This window comes from Protopterus annectens, chromosome 8.part1 (assembly GCF_019279795.1).
Source record: "Protopterus annectens isolate FY-2018-M chromosome 8.part1, PAN1.0, whole genome shotgun sequence".
NCBI classification, from domain to species: Eukaryota; Metazoa; Chordata; order Ceratodontiformes; family Protopteridae; genus Protopterus; species Protopterus annectens.
In genome coordinates, this window is record NC_056742.1 from 549219973 (window position 1) to 549244839 (window position 24867).

The 24867-nt window shown below is 39.8% G+C and overlaps 1 protein-coding gene across 1 annotated transcript in view; it reads left to right on the forward strand.

Annotated features, from left to right (window-relative positions):
- The window catches only part of CENPT (centromere protein T), a 687603-nt gene that overhangs the window by 648105 nt on the left and 14631 nt on the right, over positions 1–24867 (forward strand). The window contains exon 13 of the mRNA XM_044082068.1: positions 2744–2848. Coding sequence (XP_043938003.1) covers positions 2744–2848 — 105 coding nt within the window. The remainder of the gene's footprint in view (positions 1–2743; positions 2849–24867) is intronic.

Genomic DNA, 24867 nt, shown 5'->3' on the forward strand with positions numbered 1-24867 from the left:
ATGGACCACTTATTTATGATTGTATTTGGTCACTCTTACATTGTACAGGTCCTCCCCTGTCTCAATGTATTGTTTGAGGAAGTAGCAGACTGTAATGCTGAAAGGGTTCATAGAACCTGTCCCATATTCAGATGAGTCTGGGTTTTTGTCCGGAGCTTTTTTGTTTAGTCTTAAGGAGCTCCATCCCTTTCTGGACCATAGTGACTTACCAGTACATCTGGTTCCAAATGTTGACTGTTAGGGGTCATAGCCCTACTACCACAGTGCATCTGTATGGTGTTACTGATGTGACGTATGCCTTCTGGCATATTACTTTGTGGCATCCACACAGAAAATGGTTCCTCAGGTTTTCTGTAAGTGGGCATTGCATCATTTGTTACAAAGTATTATCATTTGAGTTTTCTTCACCTACCATGATGTTTGCCAGTGTTTGTTGGTATTGAAAAAAAATTGCAGATGGACCTCCCTGTGTTCCACTACTCAATCTGAATGACAGACTCTTGAAGGCCCACTCAGTTCAAGCACATCCTGAAAGAATTTGAACAGTGGCTGTTTCCATGTTTATAATTCCCGGGAGTGGTTATAAATTGGGAAAAGTCCTTTCCTAACTCAGTCACAGAGGATAACCATCATAGGCATAGAGCTAGGCATGCTAGATTTCTGGTTACTTCTGCCTCAAGACAAGCCCAGAATGCCTTGGACTTGTCCTGGGTGAGGATGAGGATGCAGCACTGGTTCCAGGTTTGTATCCGTGGGATGTAATGTTTTAGTTTGTGTGCTAGGAGATGGTGCATGTCTGCTAGAGAGCCGCAGAGCTGGCATCTTAAAGGACATGTGCAAGCTGGAGAACTCTCTGAGCTTCCCTTCCATTTTTCTCTGCTAGAGTGTAATGATTAGAAAATGACTGAAATGTGTCTTTTGGAAGTAGGACACTCCAGAGGTCACACTAGTGGATGTCTGGGACAGCATTTCTCCTTTGCAGTAGGCCAAGGAAGAGATGGAATTGGATGAGTTCTCCATCTCAGGACACTTCATTTACATCTTCTCACCTTCAGTTAGACATGGCTGAGTGTTGTACCATCCAAAGTAGTCAGCTTGCTTGTTACTCTGACCCACCACAGTAGTCCACAAAATGTGTACCTTAATTTTTCCAATGTGCCCATGATGACCTTGTGTAAGACTGTGTTGTGTTCCAGTCTAAGCTTCTTGATTGACAGGCTTGAACATCTACTGTTTAACTGCTGCTGAGCCATCTCATGCAAGAATGGTGGCAGAAACCTCCATCATCCTACTACGGGGTGGAGGGGGCTGTCTACTGCACCAGCTCATGCAAGAATGGTAGCAGAGATCTCCATCATCCTACTACGGGGTGGAGGGGGCTGTCTGCTGCACCAGCTCATGCAAGAATGGTGGCAGAAACCTACATCATCTTACTACGGGGTGGAGGGGGCTGTCTCCAGTGCCAGCTCAAGCAAGAATGGTAGCCCAACACATTTGTTACCGTTCTGGGGGGGGGGCTCTCTACTGCTTGACAAAAACACTCCATACAAAATTAACATTGCTGGGAGTAGAAGCCTGTCAAATACATCAGTCACTGTACTGCCTTCACCAAAACTGCTTATGTTAATATCCAGAATAAATGGTGCAGGTAGCACATTCAAACAGCATAATTAAAGGTTTACATATTCTAAAGATGATGGGGAATGATGTAGTTAACTTTGGATGTTGCATTTAGCTCTACTGTAAGATGATGGGGAATGATGTAGTTAAGTTTGGATGTTGCATTTAGCTATACTGCAAGATGATGGGTAATAATGTAATTAAGTTTGGATGTTGCATTTAGCTATACTGTAAGATGATGGGGAATGATGTAGTTAAGTTTGGATGTTGCATTTAGCTATACTGTAAGATGATGGGGAATGATGTAGTTAAGTTTGGATGTTGCATTTAGCTATACTGTAAGATGATGGGGAATGATGTAGTTAAGTTTGGATGTTGCATTTAGCTCTACTGTAAGATGATGGGGAATGATGTAGTTAAGTTTGGATGTTGCATTTAGCTATACTGTAAGATGATGGGGAGTGATGTAGTTAAGTTTGGATGTTGCATTTAGCTATACTGTAAGATGATGGGGAGTGATGTAGTTAACTTTGGATGCTGCATTTAGCTCTGCTGTTTACAGCCACCCACAGTGCTATTATTTTGTATGATTCTGTTGCATTTAGCTCTACTGTTTACAGCCACCCACGGTGCTATTATTTTGTATGATTCTGTTGCATTTAGCTCTGCTGTTTACAGCCACCCACAGTGCTATTACTTTGTATGATTCTGTTGCATTTAGCTCTACTGTTTACAACCACCCACGGTGCTATTATTTTGTATGATTCTGTTGCATTTAGCTCTACTGTTTACAGCCACCCACGGTGCTATTACTTTGTATGATTCTGTTGCATTTAGCTCTACTGTTTACAGCCACCCACGGTGCTATTATTTTGTATGATTCTGTTGCATTTAGTTCTACTGTTTACAGCCACCCACGGTGCTATTACTTTGTATGATTCTGTTGCATTTAGCTCTACTGTTTACAGCCACCCACAGTGCTATTACTTTGTATGATTCTGTTGTATTTAGCTCTGCTGTTTACAGTCACCCACAGTGCTATTATTTTGTATGATTCTGTTGCATTTAGCTCTACTGTTTACAGCCACCCACAGTGCTATTATTTTGTATGATTCTCTTTTAGTGTGGAACTCTATTTGCAGCAGGTCTGCAAAGACTTGGATATCTTCGCAAATCATGCTAAGAGGAAGACTGTTGAGAAAGAAGATGTAGAGCTGTTGTTGAAAAGGTAAGACCTCTGCTAATTTACATTGTCCTGTGCTTCTGAGAAGAGTCTTGTTGCAGAAGCTTTTAACTGCATTTTGACCATTGAAAAATGACCTTGAGCACAAGACTTAAAGTAGGACAGAACTGAGTCAAATCAAACCATTTGAAATACTGTCCTGAGATGGATTATAAATTATATATTGGTTCAAACCCCAAAAAACATGTCATGCAGCTGCTAAGCACCGCATTTAATTATTGCTATGCATTGGGACAAAAAAAATTGGCAGCCTTGCTGCAGATAAGAAAAAGAAATTCTTCTAGCACCACCATAAACCTGAACTGCTGGCTGCCAGAGGCCCTGTGAATCACCTCCTGCATCCTGTTAGTCTTGTGTGTTTGATAGACTGTATCTAGAACCAGCTACAGGAGGATCTCAAGTCTGCTGTAAGAATCAGTACTGCTGTGGGTTTGTTTTGATATGAAGTCAGAGTAAAAGGGCTTCAAGTAACAAGTGTATAAAACAGGATGGCGAGCATCTAACTCGTACTTTTAACCTTGTAAACCAAATCGAACCAGTCTCAAATGACCATGTGTACATCATATAATCTCCCTGACAAGTATACATAAGTACTATTACAAAAAAAAAAAAAAAAAAAAAAAAAGCAAGACCTCCCAAATGTTTGCAGCATTCAGGAATAAAAACAACTGCTGGAAAAAGTGGTTTGGGGATAACGTACACTGGCAATCCAGCCTTCTAGTGGAAATCTTTCCTGTCTCACAGTAATGTTTGCACAAATGAGTGTAGGTTACTAATGTTTCAAACACAAGTCCAACTTCCCACTGGAAGACATAGTTGGAAAGCAAATTGCTTTGTCTTGTCGGTCTGTTTTCCATAAGACCTTCTTCCATGGGTGTGACCATATTTCATTCCAAGGATTTCTTCTGCATTGACCTTTACTGTGCTATTAATTTTTTCTTTAGCAGTACTTCCTCTGAAAGGTTTCTGACTAGTTCTTTAAGGGACCAAGCTGTCCAACCACTTACCCCCCTTCCATAATCCTGTGTAAACTGTAGTTGCTGTCATCCGGTTGGAAGCCTAGTTAATTTCTGGTACGTTATATTTCCTGGCCGTTAGATGGTAATAAGGGGCAACAGGGATTCAAGCAGTCCTACAAAACAAAACTTACTGAAAGCCTGAGGTCCCTTCCCTCAATAAAGAAAATACATCAGCAACATTCTGGTACAGATACTGACCACTGAGTAGGCAGCATCTGAAGATCTTCTCTTACTGCACTTTATTAAGCATTGTTACAGGCTGTTAGCTGATAATCAGATATTGTTGCGCACCCTTACTTCTCTCTCTTTTCATACCACTCTTACCTGCACTTTATTAAGCATCATTACAGGCTGTTGGCTAATAATCAGATATTGTTGCGCACCCTTACTTCTCTCTTTTCATACCACTCTTACTGCACATTATTAAGCATCGTTACAGGCTGTTAGCTGATAATCAGATATTGTTGTGCACCCTTACGTCTCTCTTTTCATACCACTCTTACTGCACTTTATTAAGCATTGTTACAGGCTGTTAGCTGATAATCAGGTATTGTTGTGCACCCTTACATCTCTCTTTTCATACCACTCTTACTGCACTTTATTAAGCATCGTTACAGGCTGTTAGCTGATAATGAGATATTGTTGTGCACCCTTACTTCTCTCTTCATACCACTCTTACTGCACTTTATTAAGCATTGTTACAGGCTGTTAGCTGATAATCAGGTATTGTTGTGCACCCTTACATCTCTCTTTTCATACCACTCTTACTGCACTTTATTAAGCATCGTTACAGACTGTTAGCTGATAATCAGATATTGTTGTGCACCCTTACTTCTCTCTTTTCATACCACTCTTACTGCACATTATTAAGCATTGTTACAGGCTGTTAGCTAATAATCAGATATTGTTGCGCACCCTTACTTTTCTCTCTTTTCATACCACTCTTACTGCACTTTATTAGGCATTGTTACAGGCTGTTAGCTGATAATCAGGTATTGTTGCGCACCCTTACTTCTCTCTTTTCATACCACTCTTACTGCACTTTATTAAGCATCGTTACAGGCTGTTAGCTGATAATGAGATATTGTTGCGCACCCTTACTTCTCTCTTTTCATACCACTCTTACTGCACTTTATTAAGCATTGTGACAGGCTGTTAGCTGATAATGAGTTATTGTTGTGCACCCTTACTTCTCTCTTTTCATACCACTCTTACTGCACATTATTAAGCATCGTTACAGGCTGCTGGCTAATAATCAGATATTGTTGCGCACACTTACTTCTCTCTTTTCATACCACTCTTACTGCACATTATTAAGCATCGTTACAGGCTGTTAGCTGATAATCAGATATTGTTGTGCACCCTTACTTCTCTCTTTTCATACCACTCTTACTGCACTTTATTAAGCATCGTTACAGGCTGTTAGCTGATAATGAGATATTGTTGCGCACCCTTACTTTTCTCTCTTTTCATACCACTCTTACTGCACTTTATTAAGCATCATTACAGACTGTTAGCTGATAAATCAGATATTGTTGCACACCCTTACTTCTCTCTCATTTCATACCACTCTTACTGCACTTTATTAAGCATTGTTACAGGCTGTTAGCTGATAATGAGATATTGTTGCGCACCCTTACTTCTCTCTTTTCATACCACTCTTACTGCACTTTATTAAGCATCATTACAGACTGTTAGCTGATAATCAGGTATTGTTGCGCACCCTTACTTCTCTCTTTTCATACCACTCTTACTGCACTTTATTAAGCATTGTGACAGGCTGTTAGCTGATAATCAGATATTGTTGTGCACCCTTACTTCTCTCTTTTCATACCACTCTTACTGCACTTTATTAAGCATCGTTATAGACTGTTAGCTGATAATGAGATATTGTTGTGCACCCTTACTTTTCTGTCTTTTTATACCACTCTTACTGCACATTATTAAGCATCGTTACAGACTGTTAGCTGATAATCAGATATTGTTGCGCACCCTTATTTCTCTCTTTTCATACCACTCTTACTGCACATTATTAAGCATTGTGACAGGCTGTTAGCTGATAATCAGATATTGTTGTGCACCCTTACTTCTCTCTTTTCATACCACTCTTACTGCACTTTATTAAGCATCGTTATAGACTGTTAGCTGATAATGAGATATTGTTGTGCACCCTTACTTTTCTGTCTTTTTATACCACTCTTACTGCACATTATTAAGCATCGTTACAGACTGTTAGCTGATAATCAGATATTGTTGCGCACCCTTATTTCTCTCTTTTCATACCACTCTTACTGCACTTTATTAAGCATCATTACAGGCTGTTAGCTGATGATGAGATATTGTTGCGCACCCTTACTTCTCTCTCTTTTCATACCACTCTTACTGCACTTTATTAAGCATCATTACAGGCTGTTAGCTGATAATCAGGTATTGTTGCGCACCCTTACTTCTCTCTTTTCATACCACTCTTACTGCACTTTATTAAGCATTGTTACAGACTGTTAGCTGATAATCAGGTATTGTTGCGCACCCTTACTTCTCTCTCTTTTCATACCACTCTTACTGCACTTTATTAAGCATCGTTACAGACTGTTAGCTGATAATCAGATATTGTTGTGCACCCTTACTTCTCTCTCTTTTCATACCACTAGACTTCATATTTGTGAAACATTTCAACCTCCGTCCTGCATAATTCATTCTGTATGTACCTGCATAACAGAAGTTAGATCTGTTTTTTACCTCATAACACAACCTGGTCACTAGACTCTGCACTTGGAAGCTCCTTACAGCAAGGGTTCTGTAAGTGACATCACCCAGTGATAGCTTGTGAGCTGAAAGGTATCTGATAGGAGGTCTGCTGTGCAGAATCTAAGGGGGGGATGCTGCTTGTATCCCCCCGACACTCGCACTCTCTCTCACTGGGTGAATGTCTGTTGTTCCCCAGGTGTAAACCTCGTTGGATGTCTGCCTTACCAAAACAAGCCATCCTACTTGATGGTGTGCTGTTGAGTCCCATTTGTTGACATGACAGCGTAGTTAAATGCATCTGTGCTGGTTGAGTTGAGTATATGCATATTTGGCAAGAGTATTTGCTTGTGTATAGCATCTTTGTGTATGATTGGCTTCTGTATTATATACTAATTGTTTCATACTGTTAGAGATGCTAGCCATACTAAAACAATGTGTATCTAGGAGTGTGTTGGTGAGATTTTTGGGTTTGCTGATTATGGCTTATGTGATAAGAATTTTTTAGGTAGGATTTGAAGTGAGTGATCAAATGAGAGTTTGTGCTTTGGGTTTTGTTTGTTGGTTGGTGTGACTGTTTGAAAGCATGTGGTGTTGGTGCAGCAGTAGTATTTTGTGGGACAGGTTAAAAGTGTGACATTGTGCTCCTGTTTTATTTATTTGTTTGACATTTGTAAACCGGATTAATACATCTGAGCCAATGGCCCGTTTTCAGTGGAGACCCTAGGAGAAAAGCTCCAGCCTTGCAAACGCACAAAGATAATATAGTAGAAAATATACAAAAACCAAAGGAAAAATAACTGCAGCATTACAGCAGGAGCAAAAATTACATCTACAGCAAGCAGATGAAACAAATAACTGACATTAAAGAGACTTAAATAAATACAAATAATGCATGTAAGCAGAGACAGTACTGACGTATCTCTCCCATTGTAACATATTGTACTATTGGCTAGTGAGCAGATTAGTCATTGAATTTTGAGATGTAGACAGGAAGTGAAAGGAGTAACAGTGTAAAATGCAGATTAAGGAGGATTTAGGCAAAAGGATAAGCTTTCAAGTTAAGACCAGCTGGAACTAGTGATGCTACGAATGTAAGGTGATAGCCTATTCCACTCAAGGGACACTGAGTGTTTATAGAGGAGTTTACCAATGGTTTTGTTGGGTTTGTAGATGTCAAGAAGGTGCTGGTCAGAACTACAAAGACACCGAGTTGGGGTATAAGGGGATACTAAGGTAGAAAGTGATGGGCAGGCTAGAGGTTTGTTGTGTATGGACTGTGTCAGCTGCAGCTGGAAAAGTAGTAAGAGCTGGGGGAATTCCAGCCATTGAAGCTGTTTCAGGGCAAGGCAATGATAGGATTTATAAGGCTGGTTACAGGCGAATCTGGCTATGTTGTATGATTGTTCAGGTTTGGAGAGAAGGTTTGATTGGAGATGAGTAAGGATAGGGGAGGCATAGACCGGACATGGAAGGAGGTAGGCTTGGGCAAGGGTGGGTTTGGAGTTTGGGAGCAAGAATTTTTTTATTCCTGTAGTGAAGCCCCAGTTTCTGCTTAGTTTTTTTGATACAGTGTTGAATATGGATATCGAATTTGAGTTGGTCATTGATTATTGTACCCAGTAGCTTAGTGTGAGATTCACATTTGATGAAGGTGTTATCTAGAGAAGAAATAGTAAAGATGGCTTTAAGGATGAAGAGAGTTTTGGGAAGAAATAGGAGATGAGTTTTTGGGGGGTTGAGTATAAGTTGATGCTCTGAGCTATTTTTCCACAGATGAGAAGGAGTTTTGGATGATAGAAGTTTAGAGATGATGTCAGCACAAGAGATGAGTGGAGTCATTGGCGTACTGTATGAGGGAGGAGGCATTGCAGGAGGAGTAAAGATGACTGGTGAAGATATTGAATAGGAGGGGGCCAAGAATTGTGCCTTGAGGGACACCTGTTTGGATAGGTAGGAAAGGGGAGCAAGCAGATGACCATCTGACAGACTGCAGCCTACCTGATAGCTTGAGAACCAGTGAATACTAGAGGGGGAGAGATTAAAGTCAGTAAGCTTAGTAAGTAGCATAGAATGGGAGACGGTATTAAAAGCTTTAGAGAGATCGAGAAATAGGTTCATAGGTGCGTACTAGTCTAATGGCCCTGGAGCCTTTACAAGCCTAGCCCATAGAAGTGCCCTGGCATCATGCTGCCCAACGTTCCTTCCCAGTGCCTCTATCAAGTAGAGCCACTGAAGTGATCCCTGGGGTGAACTTTCTATTAACCATCCACTTGTCAAGATCTCTCTTGAAGAGGGACAACGAGGTGCTCTGCTTGACATGTATGGGAAGTCTATTTCAGAGCATGGGCAGTCTGTGGATGAGGAATCTGCCCCTCCAGCATGTTTTGTTGATTGTGGTAATGAGGTTGAGGTCTCTGGAGCGTGTGGTGTGGAGGGATTGGGATTTCTTTAGATGTAGCATTACTAATAGAGCTGGGTCAGACATGGCTTTGTAAGTCAAGCAAATATTGCCTGTAAGTAGGCGATATGAGACAGAGAATAGCTGGAGTCTGAGTCTGTCCGTGTAGGACATGTTTAATGCCTAGCATCCTCTTCGTGAGGTACTTCTGTGGCCTCTCCAGCTGTTGCAGGTGTCTAGTGAGGTACATGCCAAATGGGGCATTATACTCGATGATTGGTATAATGAGGGAAGAATAGAGAGAGAGACCATGACCTCTTTCTTCCTGGGTGCAAAACCCTTGGTAATGAGATGTGCCACATAGAAGGACTTTCTGGCCACAGTGGCAGTGTGGTGATCGAAGGAGAGGTTGCTGTCAACCTGCGTCTTTTGGGTTGTAAACTGTGTGCCAGTGTCAGAAATGCCTTGAGTGTTCATTGGGCTCCCATCGATGTGGTAATTAGTGGGAACTGAGTTTTTACCAAACCAGTCTTGATTATAACCTCTGGACATTTGCATCCTTACCACTTCTCGTTCATGAATGGATTGAGTGGTTTGCTGGTTTTATTGTAGTCGGACTTCTGGGTTAAAAGTTTCTTCAACATATTACGCTAACCTGTTGTTGTTAACACATGGAACCAACAATGAACTACTGATTGGTAATGTAGTTCTGATTTGTCTTGACAGAAGCTTCTGAGCAGGTGAACCAATATGTTTATTACGAGGAACATTTCTGAGAGTCAAGAGATTCAGAAAAACATCACTGGTATCTTGTTTTGACTTCTCTAGTAGTAGTTTTGCACTTTGAACAGCACATTCTGCTAAACCATTTGACTGCGGGTACTCTGGGCTACTCGTGACATTCTTCTGCAAATCTTTTGAACTGTTGGGTTGTAAACTGTGTGCCAGTGTCAGAAATACCTTTGTGCGGGCAACCATGCACTGCAAAATGATGTTTCATCCTCGTATTGACAGTACTGGATGCTAGGTTAGGAAGTAGGTCAGTCTCAAACCAAATGGAGTAAGAGTCTGCTAACACCAAATAATGTTGACTATTCCACTCGAAAATATCTGTGGCTAATGTCGACGAGGTAGTTGCGGAATCTGGTGTAGCTGAAGTGGTTCCTTCTGTTGATGTGGCTTTGTACTACTACACGTGGAACAAGTTAAAAGTACTCTTTCAGTGTCTTGTGATGCGGAATGCCAAAGTACTAGTTCTTTCGCCATTTTTTTTGTAGAATCAACTCCCAGGTGCCACGATGCAAGACTATAACTGAGTTACAATCTTACTTGTAATTGTGTCTGTCCATGAGAACTGTGAGTCCATACTACGGAACACTTCTAAACCAATGGACATAAGGTATACTGCCACTTTTTTTTTATATATTCTAATTGTTTTCTAACGTCTTGTGTAACCTTTTGTATGTTTGACTATGTGGAGCTTTTCTCCCCGGGCCTCCGCTGAAAATGGACATGTATCCCAGTAAACAAATGTAAAATAAATAAAAATAGTAATGTACTCTGGTTGCAAGGTCTTTGGAGCAATTACATTCAGACCTTTCATAATGGTACCTTTGTCAGACAAAATCTCATGTCTGTATGGAAAATAAGGTTGCACTTCTTGAGGTAAGCTAGATTGCTTGAAGGCCATCCTTGATTGATAAAGTGGTTGAGCTTTTGTAAAACTGGATCTGTGGCTGTGTGATCTCTCCGCTCATCAAGACATGTGGAAGAAAAATTTCTCACTTCCATGACTTCAAAATCAAGGTTCTCATTCTCATGCTGTTCTGTGGTATTTCAGAGCAATCTGGATAAGGTATCAGCAAGATAAAGAAGTTTGCCTTTCTTGTAGACAAGATTGAAATTATACTTTTGCAATCTCAGCATCATACTTTGCAGTCAGGCTGGAGCTGAATGCATAGGCTTTCTCAAGATAGTGACTAAAAGTTGTTGGTTTGTTTCAATCTGGATAGGTCTGCCATAAACATAATTGTGGAACTTCGAGCATGCAGACACAATTGCCAAAAGTTTTTTCTCATGCTGGGCATACTGAATCTCATTTGGGTAAGAGTTGTCGATGCATAGGCAACAGGTTGATCCTCTTGTAGAATGACTGCACCAAGACCAAATTTCAAAGCATCACAGGAAAGTGTAACTGGCTTGTGAACATCATAGTGTCTGAGAGTTGATGGACTAGCAATTCTCTGTTTCAGGACATCAAATGCTCTTTGGTGTTGCTGCAACCAAGACCTGGATATGTCTTTATGTGCCAGCTCTCTGAGTGGCACTGATAGTTGGTTCAAGTCTGGAATGAACTTGCCTAGGTAGTTGACCATGCCAAGATAATGTTGCAGGGCGTGAACATTGTGTGGAGCTGGCATCTTGAGAATGGCTGTTTGCTTAGAAGAGTCTGGTCGTAAACCTGTACTCGTAAATAAATGACCAACATAAGCAACTTCTTGTAGCCTGAATTTGTATTTCTGTGGATTGAGCTTAAAATTCACTATGCCCTTTCCAGAACTTTTCTGAGGTTTCTGTTATGCTCTGCTTCATTATGACTTCCTACCAGTATGTCGTCTACTATAATAGCAAAAGAATACCCTGAAAAAATTTTCTCCATTGCACGCTGAAAGACTTCACTTGCAGAATTTATCCTAAATGGCATTCTCAAAAATCTGTACCTGCCAAATGGAGTACTGAACTTAGTGAGCAATGATGATTTTTTTGTCAAGCTGAATTTGCCAAAATGAACTCTCTGCATCTAGGACAGACAAAATAGTGGCATTTGTCATCAAGCCTGCAATTTCTTCGACTGTGCTCATTGGATGATGAGGTTTTTAGCGCTTGGTTCAAATCTCATGGAACGATATATATTCTGATGTCATTTGAGCTTTTCTTATGAGCTATCACCATGGAAGATACCCATTCAGTTGGAGTTTTAACTGGACAAATTACACCTTGTCACACCATTTTATGTAACTCGCCTTTGACTCTGTCCTGCATGGTATTGGAACTTTTCATGCTGGCCTGATGGCTGGACTGACCTCTTGGTCTAACTTCATGGAGTGCACAACTGGAAGTTTCCCTGTTTGTCTTCAAAAATATCAGCATAGGTAGAAAACATGTAGTGAGCAAAATTAAAGTAGTGGTCTTTTAAGCTAACATGATGGATTTCCTTATTAAATGAAAGCAGTCCCATTTTCAAACTGTCTCTGATCCATAATAATGACTGGACCTGCCTCTTGACCACATAAAATAACAAGTCATAGCTTCTTCCAGCAAAGTAACATGAAAGCAGTACTTGAGCCTTCTGTTTCAATTTCTTCACCTCCATAAGCAACAAGCTTTGCACAGCTTGCCAAATTAAGCCTTTCACCATGACAAACTCTAGCAAATGTTTCTGATGACAACATTGCACTTGGAAGCAGTGCCAACTTTGTGCCCTACAGGTTTGCCATTTATTCAAACAGTGCAAAATACTTCACTGACGCACCTTCCACATAAAGAGTAGGGTTGCAGCTTTCTAATTGATCAACTCTTTTGTTAAAATGTTCCCTTTTAATAAAAGAATGTGGGCCTTTTGGTGTACAAAACCTTTTAAAATGATTCCATTTATTACATTTGTAGCATTATTGACCAAAAGCTATACACTTTTCCTTTTAATTTCATGACTTCCACCACAGTTCCGACAATTGGTAATGAAAGTAGGTCGGGCCCCATGTTTTGAGTTTGCTAACTGACTCTTATGCGTCACTGAGTCTGTGTGAACTCTGGAATTTGTTGGAAACTCTGGGGATTACCAGTGAGTGCTGCAGGGGCTTCAGGTGCTGCCATGTGCTTGGGCACGTTTCTTTTAATAAAGTGCTGCATACTATCAACATGAGCTTTATCACTGTGCCTTCTAGAGCTTTTCTCATTTGTAAGCATATTTGTGTGCTTTTCTGTGAGCTCGTATATCTGAAACATCTTAGTGGCCTTATTCAAAGTTGAATCACTGTCATGAAGCAAAATCTTTCTCACAGCATCATCTTTAATACCACACACAAGTCTGTCTTTTATCAACTCTTCCCTTAAATCACCAAATCTGCACGGTTTAGCTTTATTTCTCGGGTCAGTTTTATATATATGTGTGTGTGTGTATGTGTGTATATATATATATATATATATATATATATATATATATATATATATATATATATATATATATATATGTAGGTACTAGGCTATCTGCCCGAGGGCATTTATAAGCCTAGCCAAAGTGTGTCGGCTTTCGCCGCCCCATTGATTAATTAAATGATCTTCTGTCAATGACGTGATCCCAGGGGTGTATTTTCTGTTACCCATCCACTCGTCAAGGTTACTCTTGAAGAGTGTTAGTGAGGGCCTCTGCCTGGTGTAATTTGGAATTTTGTTCCAAAGCATGGGGAGTCTCTGTGACAGGAATCTATCCTTCCAGCGTGTTCTTTTTATTGTTGTGGCGAGGTTTAGCTCACTAGAGCTAGCAGTGACTTGGATTTCTTTAGGTGGAGCATGTCCATCAATTCTGAGTTGGACATGCCTTTGTAAGTCAGGCAGAGATCACCTATGAGTAAGCATTATGCCACTGAGTACAGTCTGAGTTTTTCCAGTTGGGCTACATAGGACATATGTTTGAGGCCAGTAATCCTCTTGGTGAGGTACTTTTGTGGTCTTTCCAGCTGTTGGAAGTGTCTTGTGAGTTACATCCCAAATGGGGCATTGTACTCTATGATAGGTCTAACGAGTGACAAGTAGAGGGGCACTATAACCTCTTTATTTCTAGATGCGAACACTTTAGTAATTAGATGGGCCACATAGAAGGATTTCCTAACTACTTTGGCAATATGATTGTCAAAGGAGAGATTACTATCTACCTGGGAGATCTCTTATTACCTCTTCTGTATTAAGGGGGCTGCCACCTATATGGTAATTTGTGGGTGGTTTGTTTTTCCCAAATGGGATGACTATGCATTTTTTGGCATTTAGCTTGAGGCCACGACTTTGACACCAAGTGTCCGTCTCAGTAAGGCCTTTTTGGAGGATGTCCATGTCAGCCAGAGAGTCATTTATGGCTCCTAGTTTGCAATCATCGGTGAATTTGGTTAGCCATAGTCCTCCTGTGTTTGCCTGTACTTCTGAGAAGTATATGCTGAACAGTAGGGGTCCCCGGACAGAGCTTTGCGGGACACCACTTGTGACTGGCTTAGAGTCTGACCTGCAGCCCGCTATTCTTACCGTGTGAGTTCTGTCTGTAAGCCAGTGGGCAACCCATCTTGTGATGTAGGGGTTTATGTTCAGGCTGGTGAGTTTTTCTGTAATACCCAAGTGGGGAATGGTGTCAAAAGCCTTGGCAAGGTCAAGGTAGGCTGTGTGAACCACCTTTCCCTCGTCTATGGCCTTGGTGACTGTCTCAAAGAAGTTAACCAGGTTTAGTAGGCATGATCTGCCCTTAAAGCCGAACTGGGTCGGGTCAAGTGTTTGGAGGTTCCCAATGTCTTTGTTAATGAGTTACATGATGATGCACTCCATAGCCTTGCAGACCAGGCTAGTCAGGCTTATGGGGCGATAGTTACCAGGGTCAGTTGTGGCCCCTCCTTTGTGGAGAGGAATAACCGTTGCTGTGCGCCATTCTATGGGCACGTAGCCTGTGGAGAGGCTGAGGTTGAACAGCTTGTTTAGGTGGGGGGGGGTTAGTTCGTTCTCTAGTTCGTTTAAGACGCAGCCTGGGACACTATCTGCTCCTATTGACGCTGTGTTTTTGGCTTTTGAAAGGGCTGTTTTCACCTGTGCGTCTGATTTTTGGGTCACTACACTTTTCTGGTATTGTTGTGGGCCCTTTTGGAGGTGAGGGGGGTGAAGTTTACACTCAATCTATCTGCCAGGATGTTGGCAATATCAGTAGGTTCAGTATATTTTGTGCTATTTTGCACTAGTTCAGTGCATATCTGCGAGTTGCCACTTAGATTCTTAACATAGCTAAAGAAGGCTTTGTGGTTATCTTTTGAATCCTTGGCTATTTTTCTTTCGAAGTTAGCCTTGGATAATTTCATGAGGGACCTAAGTTTTTTACTGATACTGATCAGGGATGTCTTTCCTTCTTGGGATCTGCTTTTTTTCTGAACTAGTTTCCTCCTCCTATTGTATAGCCTGTTTATTGCAGGGGTCCACCAAACTGGTTTCCTTCTCTTAGAGGAGTGAGTCTTGGTTTTGCTAGGGATGGCACGATCCATGCATCCTTGTAGGTGCTCATAGAGTGCATTTGTAAAGGTTTATACATCTTGGGCAGCGTTATCCTTTAGTGTGGGGGCTGTGAAACTTACTACCTCTGTCTTAAGTAAGGTGAAGTTTGCTTTAAAAAAGTTTTTTTTACTGTGGTTTCTTTAGTTGGGGATGGTGGGGTGTGGACATCCAGAGTGATTAGTTTATGGTCTGATCTAACCAGTAACGGGTTGACGTCCGGTGTGGAACACCTGTCGCCCATGTTGGTGATGACCAGGTCCAATATGTTTTCACCTCTGGTAGCGGAGTTTACCAGTTGATCCAGGGCGTTTGAGTTGATGAATTCTAGGAAGCGCTGGGCCTGGGGATTTGTACTCGAGTAGTTTTCCCAATGAATGGTAGGGTAATTGAAATCGCCCAATATCAGGGTGTTTGGTAGGACCTTCATGTTTTCCAGTGTCTCCAGAAAGGTGGAGTGGTGGTCCTGGGTCATGGAGGGTGATCTGTAGCAGGCCACAATTTGCATTGCAGATTTGCCTGATGTTAGTTGCACATGCATAATCTCAGAGGTATCATGCTGTGCCACTAATCTGGAGGTTTAGGTATCCTTGATGAATATGGATACACCCCCTCCTTTTGTGTTTCAGTCCATGTTCTGTGGCCGAAACGTGTGGTATGAGTTGTAGCTCAGTAGTGCTGGGGTACTCTTTGGAGCCTTGAACCAGGTTTCAGTTACTGCACAGATGTCGACTTTCTTCATACTGAGGAGTGCTTCGAGCGCATGCATTTTGAGATTTAAACTCCTGGCGTTGAGTAGCATAACCCTCAGTTTTTTGTTAATTGTGCTGTTTACGGAGGTGGGTTTGACTTTTGAGCCTTGCCTAAAAAAGGCAGTATGGGGGCAGCAAGAGCCTTGGCCAGTATTCGAAAGCCTAGGGGTGACAGGTGCAAGCCGTCTCTTGCGAAGCAACGCTGCTTGTCGAGCATGTCGTCCCAGGCTGACAAGACACTGGATCCCCTTTGAATGACACCAATTGTTGAAATTAGGTTTAGGTTCATAGGTTCATAGGTTCATACTAGGCTATCTGCCCAAGGGCATTTATAAGCCTAGCCCATAGTTATGTGGCTTTCGCCACCCCTTTAGTTTGAATAAAAACTATGCCTATCATTTTGCTGTGCCTCTGTCAAGCAGTGACGCTGAAGTAATCCCTGGGGTATATCTGCAATCTCCCATCCATTGGTCAAGATTCCTCTTGAACAAGACCAGAGAGGTGCTCTGCCTCACATGTACCGGGATTTTGTTCCACAGCATAGGGAGTCTCTGGGTGATGAATCTGTCCCTCCAGCACGTTCTATTTATAACCGTGTCAAGGTTTAAGTCTCCGCCCTTGTGGTTCTGAGGGATCTAGATTTTTGAGGTGAAGCATATTCATCAAATCTGGGTTTGACATGGCCTTATATGTCAGGCACAGGTCACCTCTGAGCAAGCGGTATGAGACTGAATAGAGCTGGAGTTCTTTCAGTCGGGCAGCATAAGACATATTTTTGAGACCCTTTATCCTTTTGGTGAGGAACTTTTGGGGCCTTTCAAGCTGCAGCAGGTGTCTGGTCAGATACATTGGGCATTGTACTCAATCATAGGTCTAATAAGTGATGAGTACAGGGGGACGATGACCTCCCTTGATCTAGATGTGAATCCCTTCATGATCAGGTGGGTGATATAGAAGGTTTTCCTAACTACTTTAGCAACATGAGTGTCAAACGAAAGGCTACTGTCAACCTGGGTCCCCAGATCTCTGATTGATAATTGAAAATTGATATTTTTTTCTTTATACGGAGGTATCATTCTTGGTGAGGACAGAATGCTACTCAGGGTCAGGGTCATACCAGCCTGGGCTGCATAATCAGAGAGCTCCTCCATGTCTCTCTTCATGTAGTCCAGGGAGGCACGTCTCAGGTCATTCACACCAACATGAACAATGACAGTGTCACATTTGTAGTTGTTCTGGAGTGACCTGAGTGCTTGTGTTATGTGGCGGATTCTGGCTCCCAACAAGCAGCTAACAGTAACCTTCTTAAGGGCTGTGATTGTGTGGCACACTGATTTTGTGTTTTATGTGTTATCTGGTTTGTGACAGGAAGTGCAGGTTGTTTGGGTGTCTGCTTTGGAGGTCTCTGATGCTTTTGCAGGTTTTTATTTAGAGCCTCTGAGTATGACTTTGTGTATTTATATGTATGTTTTGCCAGTGCTGTTTTAGTAGGTCTGTGTGTGGCTGGAGGTGTGGTGCAAGTGTTAACCTTTTCCTCTTGACGGTCTGTTCCAGTCTTGGGTGGAGACAGCTTAGCTTCCAGTTTGGCTGTATAATTGCATCTCTCGCATATGTTAGTGTTTTGTGATAGGAGGAGAGGTTGTCTGTGTACATGAGGCAGTTGTAACATTGCCTCAGGATACCCAGATTCACCAGCTGGACTGGAGAGTGCACCTGAAGTTGTTCCTTGGTCATGCCTGAATAGTAGGGTGAGCTGCTTAGTCACTTGGTTGTTGAGGGGTGAATGAAGAGCCTTGCCCTGCTGGGCAATCAGTGTCAGGGTATATTAGTGCTTGCTATTAGGTCTGAGCAAATGCTGGGCTGTAAAATGCTTTTTGAGTGCTTAGGTTGAGACTAGTTTCAAGGGAAAAACTGAAGTGGAGGCTTAGTGGAGCTGGGAATAATTTAACCGTAGCTAACCGGCACTGCCCAGTGCTCAAAACCGTGCAAACGTGGTTTTTATAGTAGGGAAATGGAAGAGCTTAGAAATTATCCCAAAATAGCCAATAAACTACTAACTTCTGGGGCTGGAACCACTCCTCCAGGGACAGATAGGGTGCTCAAAGCTCCCCTCTCTCACAGGTGAACAGAGAAACTTTCTTCTATCCAAGTAAGGCATGAGCAACTCAGAAACTAGTGTTACAGCTCTGAATTCAGCACTAGCCTGAAAACTGGACTATACTAGCTTAGAAAGGCGGGAAACAAGGAATTTTTTTTGTTTTTTTGAAAAGATAAGGCAAAAACAGTAAAAAATACACTTAAAACAGCTTTAAACGACTACAAACGATCAGAAAAGGCTATCGCACTTTAGTGTGTAGCCTACAACAGTTAAACAAAAAACAACTTTTTAAAAGTGCAGGCAGTAAAATAAGTACAATATGTGAAAAAAACAAGCTTGTAATCGCAATAAACGCTGGAAATCTGCGTTTAGGTGCAGGAAAGTACAGAAAACGGATACTTAATCCCTCCAAAGTGTGTATATATATAGCGAAGGTTTCACCATGCTTTTGATTCCTTGGATAAAATAAGTGTCTTTCCTTTGTGACATTTGTCTGGGGATTACACATTTCTCTAAATTTGCTTTTTAAGCACTCAGGGTCCTCCCTTGACTCAGCTTGTACAACAGTATGATGGTTTCCCCCTTTCTGGTATAGACATCAGGTGCATTCACAAATGAACGTTCCTTTTCTATGGCTTCTGACCCAGCTAAATTAAGTAGAATAAATGCCTTTGTATGGTCATCTTTATCAGAAAATGCAGCCTGTATTGAAAATGTCGTACCCTTGCTCATACACACTCCAGTTCTCAGCAATATTACTGTCAAACACAAGGGAACTGGGTTTTTGAAATCCGGCTGTCATGCCCACAAAGTATACACAAATACACTGAACATATGTCCCTTGTAATTATGTACGAACAAACTGTTCTGTGAGCTTGTAATAGCATTCAAATGCACAATAAACTCTCCGAAATACTGTACTTTGTGAAATATGCTCTGTAATGGCTGTATTCTGCAAAATATGCCCTGTAATGGCTGTACTATGCAAAATAGCTTTACTGTAACACTGCACAAACATGCAAATACTTTATACACTTCTGATAACTGGAATATTTTTGCTTAATATGAAAAATACATGCTTTGAGAAAATCCGGTTGTTTCCCTTTATTTTATTCATTTTATGCAATTTGGACTTTATTTCATTTTCCGTAGTAATTTGAATATTTTTATCAATGTCATACATATCGGTTTATGTGAAAAGCATTTCTGTATGCCTTGCTTCATATTATACGAAAATAAATAGTGCTGAGCAAGTTTTAATACCTGAAATTTGTTTCTGATCTGTTTTGCCAAGTATGCACATTTTAGGGATGATTCGCAACTCTATATTTCACCATTCTCAAGCAAGTGCCTTAAGTCGTTTTAGCCATGCCGCCTCTAACTTCATGCCCTTTAGATATGCCACTTTTGACACCATGTTACTCATCTATCTCTGTAACATAGATGACAAGCAGGCAGGGTATTTTGTTTAGGTGCTTTTAATACATAGAAACACATCAGGATGGATAGCAGCATCATAGGATGCAAACAAACTAGTTAACAGACCTTACATACATACATGCTTACATCTCAATTGCTTACTACAAAATGGCAGTCTAGCTTGCACGTGTTCGGTATTTATACACTTGTGCAAGCCCTTTGATAGCTTCTTAAAGGTACATACACACACATTGATCTACAGTCTGGTTACATTATAACTAAGAAAATAGTATTGTATTAGTTCAATATCACTAGCATATGAAGTGGTCACTGATAAAACTCCGACAGCTCACATTTAAAGTACTTCTGAATGTGTACTATAACAGAACTACTTTATAAAGTAACATTATTTATTTATTTATTGACATTTGTTGACCAGGAAAGTCCACTAGGTCAGGAACCCATTTTCAGTGGAGGCCCAGGAAGAAAAACTCCACAATTAATACAGTCAAATAAAAATATAGGCACTTGACAAATTTTTTTTTAAAGTGGAAATATGCAAAAATTAAAAAAAAAAAATTTATAAAAGAATACATAGACAATATAAAACTTATCAGTATGTATCAGAATGTATATAAACTTGGATAACAGTTGGTAGTATAGTGTGAAGCTTGAGTTGTTTCTTTTTGGCATTGCATGAAAAAAACATGGCAGTTCTTGAGCTCACTGTCAGAATTAATGGGGGACCGAATGGTTATAACTAAGGAAATTATTCTTTTGAGCTGGAACACAGGATCTGAATTGCCTAGACACAGTAAGACTGTATTAATTCTGTTGGTTGCCGAAAAAGCAATTACTAGAAAATGGAAATCAAAATCTAAATGATCTATATTAGAAGTGTTAAAACTGTTCGAGATTAATTAAATGGAAGAGTGATCCTTAGAAAAGGAAGAAATTACATAGAAATAAATGGAATTTGTGGGAAGTACATGCAGACCAATGTTCAGAAGGAGGAGGAGTGAGGTTTTCAGGAAGGTAGGAATTGAATGATTTGTGTAATGTTGAAATGAATGTTATAAAGAGAAAATATAATGTATGTAAATGGAAAAAAATGTTAATATGGTTTCTTTTCTATTAATGTATGCCTCCCTGTGTCTTAAGTGATCTTTTAATTTTGTCTTTCGGCTTTTCCCGGTTAGGGGTCGCCACAGCGGATCACCAGTCCGCTTATGAATGATTGGCAGTGAATTTTTACGGTGTCAAGTTGCCAGCCCGGCTCCCAACCTTCAGAGAGGGCACACACAACTCGCGGATCTACCTGCATGTCTTTTAATGTTCACTCGATCGCAGGGAGGACATGAAGGTGTTTAATTAAAAAATAAACTTATACAAATGTTAATAACACCAGAACTGTTATATTTACTTCTGATGTAGGATGAGTTTTATGATTTTCAGTACTCACAGCAGCTCAAAAAACAGAAGACCTCCAGTGCTTTTCATCCACCACTTCTTGCAGAACTACAGTTTACATGTCTAAAATAACATTTAGTGGGATTAATGTAGTTCTCCTGTTTATACAGTGATTTCACATTATTACTGGTGTTTGTCCTGGACATCTTGACATCCCAACATTACTTAGAAGTTCAAGTCCAAAACACATCTGATTCTTTTAATCGGTTCCTGTTCGTTTTTTTCTGTAATTCATACATTTTTCCTTAGAACACTGGAAAAGATTTAGCAAAGTCTCGGTCTCACTGTGTGTTTTTTTTTAACGGTCAGAAATTGCAAAACAGTCATTCTCATTTTGCTGGCTCACTCTTTGTTAGCTAAATTTTTATTTTAGTTCCTCCATAGTCTGTTATATATCCAAAGTTGTCTTTGATCCCCCAGAAAAAAGTGTTCTGACGGCAGCTGGGTAGAAGAACTTGAATCTCACACCTGACTCTTGACATCCCCTGATTGCTGGGTTAAACTTTCTTCTCTTCTTTCAGTTGTACAGAAAATCATTATTATCCGCAAGCACTAGTGTGTTCCCCCTTCTGCAGCAGTTTTGTCAGAAGTAGCTCTTTATGATGGTATAATTATATCTTTACTTATATTGGTCTTTGCTGATTTTTTTGATGGCCAAATTTGAAGCTTGCAGATGAAGTACAGAGTACTAGGGAACACCATTGCTGAGGCATATTTGTACTTACATAAAATAAACACCAGTCCTGTGGCATATTTGTACTTTCATAAAATTGATGCATTATGTTCTTTCCAATTTCTCTAGTTTAAGCAGAATAATCTCAGGTTTTCTCTGCATGCTGTCTCTTCTTAACTCTCTGCTTTTGAAACATTTCTTCATGTGTAGTGTCACGTTTGTACAGTCTTTCCTTCATTTCAGACTCCAATTTCTGCAGTTTCATAACCTTGTCTGAATAGCTACTTAAAGCTTCTATTTTTCCAGTTTTTGTGAACAAATACAATCCAAAAAGCCCAAACAAACGAAATAAAATGAGCCAAATGGCAAAGTTCAGACTATCCCAGATGAAAAAATCGGCACTATTACTGTATTAAAATCACCACGTACTTTGACAAAAATAATAAAATGGTAAGCGCTTTCATTTAAAACTATGTTAAACTTCAGACAATAAACATTACTTTATTCCCATTAAAGTAATGCATCTTTCATTCTGATTGGATCACGTCATTTAACATGTTACACACTTACTTATTTTATGTGTATTTTAAAGCCCCACAATACCTTAAAAACAGATCTTACAAATCCCCTTTACAATACATACTTTAACCTTAACATATTATTCCATTATTGTAAACTTTTTTCACTGCTTAGTATTCTATTATTTTATTTTGTTCCTTTTTAATGCTTTTAACTTAAGGATTGGGGCAATTGAACTGCATTCATTTATACCAGGCCAGCTATCTACTTGTAGCCTTACTTGCCATTGTAATTCTTTGAGTTCTAAAAACAACCCCCAAGCCTTTCAATCATCTATAGATACCCTGTCAGTAATAATATAACTAAATTGATGTCCTTCATTGTCCATTATATGTTTTGCTAAAGCATTATTTGAGTTGTGTTTCCTAATGGCGTACTCATGCTCATATATTCTCTGAGAGAACTTCCTCTCAGTTTTGTCGATGTAAAAGACTGAGCATGACTTACACTTCCCAAGGTATACAACTGCTTTTGAACTACAGCAGTATTTCCCTTTTATTTGATATTTTCTATTAATAATAATAAATTCTTCTCCTATCGCTACTTTATGACACCCGTTACATGTTCCACGTCTCTTCATTCCTTGAGACATGTTGATAGAATTCTCATTTTAATACGTAAGTAGATCTTTCAGATTTTTTCCTTTCCGATAAACAATTGATGGTCTATCACCTATTACATTGCTAATATAACCATCTTCATTCAAGATGGGCCAATTTTTCTCAAAAATCTACCTTATTGACTTGAAATCTTCACTATATGTTAAAATTAATGCTTCACAAAAATTCTTATTTTCTATGAGAGGCAGTTGCATTAGTTGGCTTTCACCTTCAAAACTTATAGTTTCTACTGCCTCCTGGTGGAATGTATTTTCTGAACTATTCACCTTGTTTAAAATAAAAATAACTTCTTTCCCTTTTGTTTTTTACTTCTTGAATCAATTCATCTACCAGTTCTGTGGGGTATGCTCTTGTGCAAAACATAGATCGTAAATTGGCACATTCATCCATGAAATCTTGCTATCTAGTTATCATTCGGGCAGCTCTAACTAGCTTACCTAGCTGTCCTTTTATAACAGATCTTTTTTGGGTGCACAGGATGTGAACTAGTATAATGTAATAAGCTATTGGAATATGTTTCTTTCCTATATATAGTAGCTATATGTCTTTTTTCTACCATGTCCTTTGAAAATCTTATATCTAAATATTCCATGTAATTTGGATTTACTTTCCATGTAAACCTTAGGAAAGACGTTGTCCCATTTATATATGCTAGAAAATCTTCCAGTATTTCTTCTGTGCCTTTCCAAATAATGCTTATATCATCTTGGAATCTATAATAAGATTTTATATGTTCCTTAAACTTAGTATTAAACACACAGTTTCTTTCCCAATGTGCCATTATTAAGTTCACATAAGCCCCCCCCCACCCACATACTGACCCCATGGCAATACCTTTTTTCTGTAGATGTAATTATTATTAAACAAAACAAAGTTGTTCAAAATTATTTCTAGAAGTTGTATCAAAAGGTTGACCATATCTTGAGGTATTCTATTCATACATAACATTTCATTGACCCATTCAACTCCCACCTCTTGGGGAATGACTGTATATAAGTTGAAAAAAAAAGTAATCTCCATGGTATCCCCGAAGTCTCAAAACAACTCGCTAAAGTGTAGTGGGTCCAAAAACAAAACAGTGTAAGAAACTTCTCTGTGTGGAAGATTTTCAGTCCATATATTTCTAGTTAATCAGTGTATATTAATCAGATCAGACAATAGTAGTAGAAGTACCGAACTTAAACTCGTCTTAAGTCAAAACAAACCAAATAAAAAAATAATAGAAAATATAAATCATTAAAACCAGTGCAGGGGGTGACTGTAACACTACAAAAGTAATTTACAGGGCACAGTGCAATGGATGTGATGCATTCTATGTAGGCAAGACTGTAAATAAACTCAAGTGTAGGATTTCATATCATCCATCAGAAATCTTCTCTGGATGTAAAAATAATGCACTAGCCAAACACCTTTCTCTTCATAAAAGACAAACAGGTTTTAAGTTCCAGATCCTGGATCACATAGACATGGGTGATCTTGAAGGAGACATCCCGAATATTCTGGAGAAACATGAACTCATGTGGCAATTAAAGCTGAACTCTTTTAGGAAGCCTGAACTAAACTACTACTGTTCAATTAAAAGTGCACTGGAACTTAAAAATTGCCACATTGTTTACATGACTAATTGTATTTTATTTTATTTTATTTTATTCTACCAGTTGGTTTTAAATCAGTTGTAATTTAAGTATATACTTTGTTTCCATCATCATACATACATTTTTTCTTATTTTTATTTTTTTTCTAGTTCTTTTTTTCCACTTTATTCAAAATGATGTGCAATAAGTCCTTCTACGTGGCACACCTCATCATAAAAGGGTTCTCGTCCAGGAAAAAAGAGGTCATCGTTACCCTCTACTCATCACTCATTAGACCCATTATAGAGTACAATGCCCCTTTTTGAATGTACCTCACAAGACATCTGCAGCAGCTGGAAA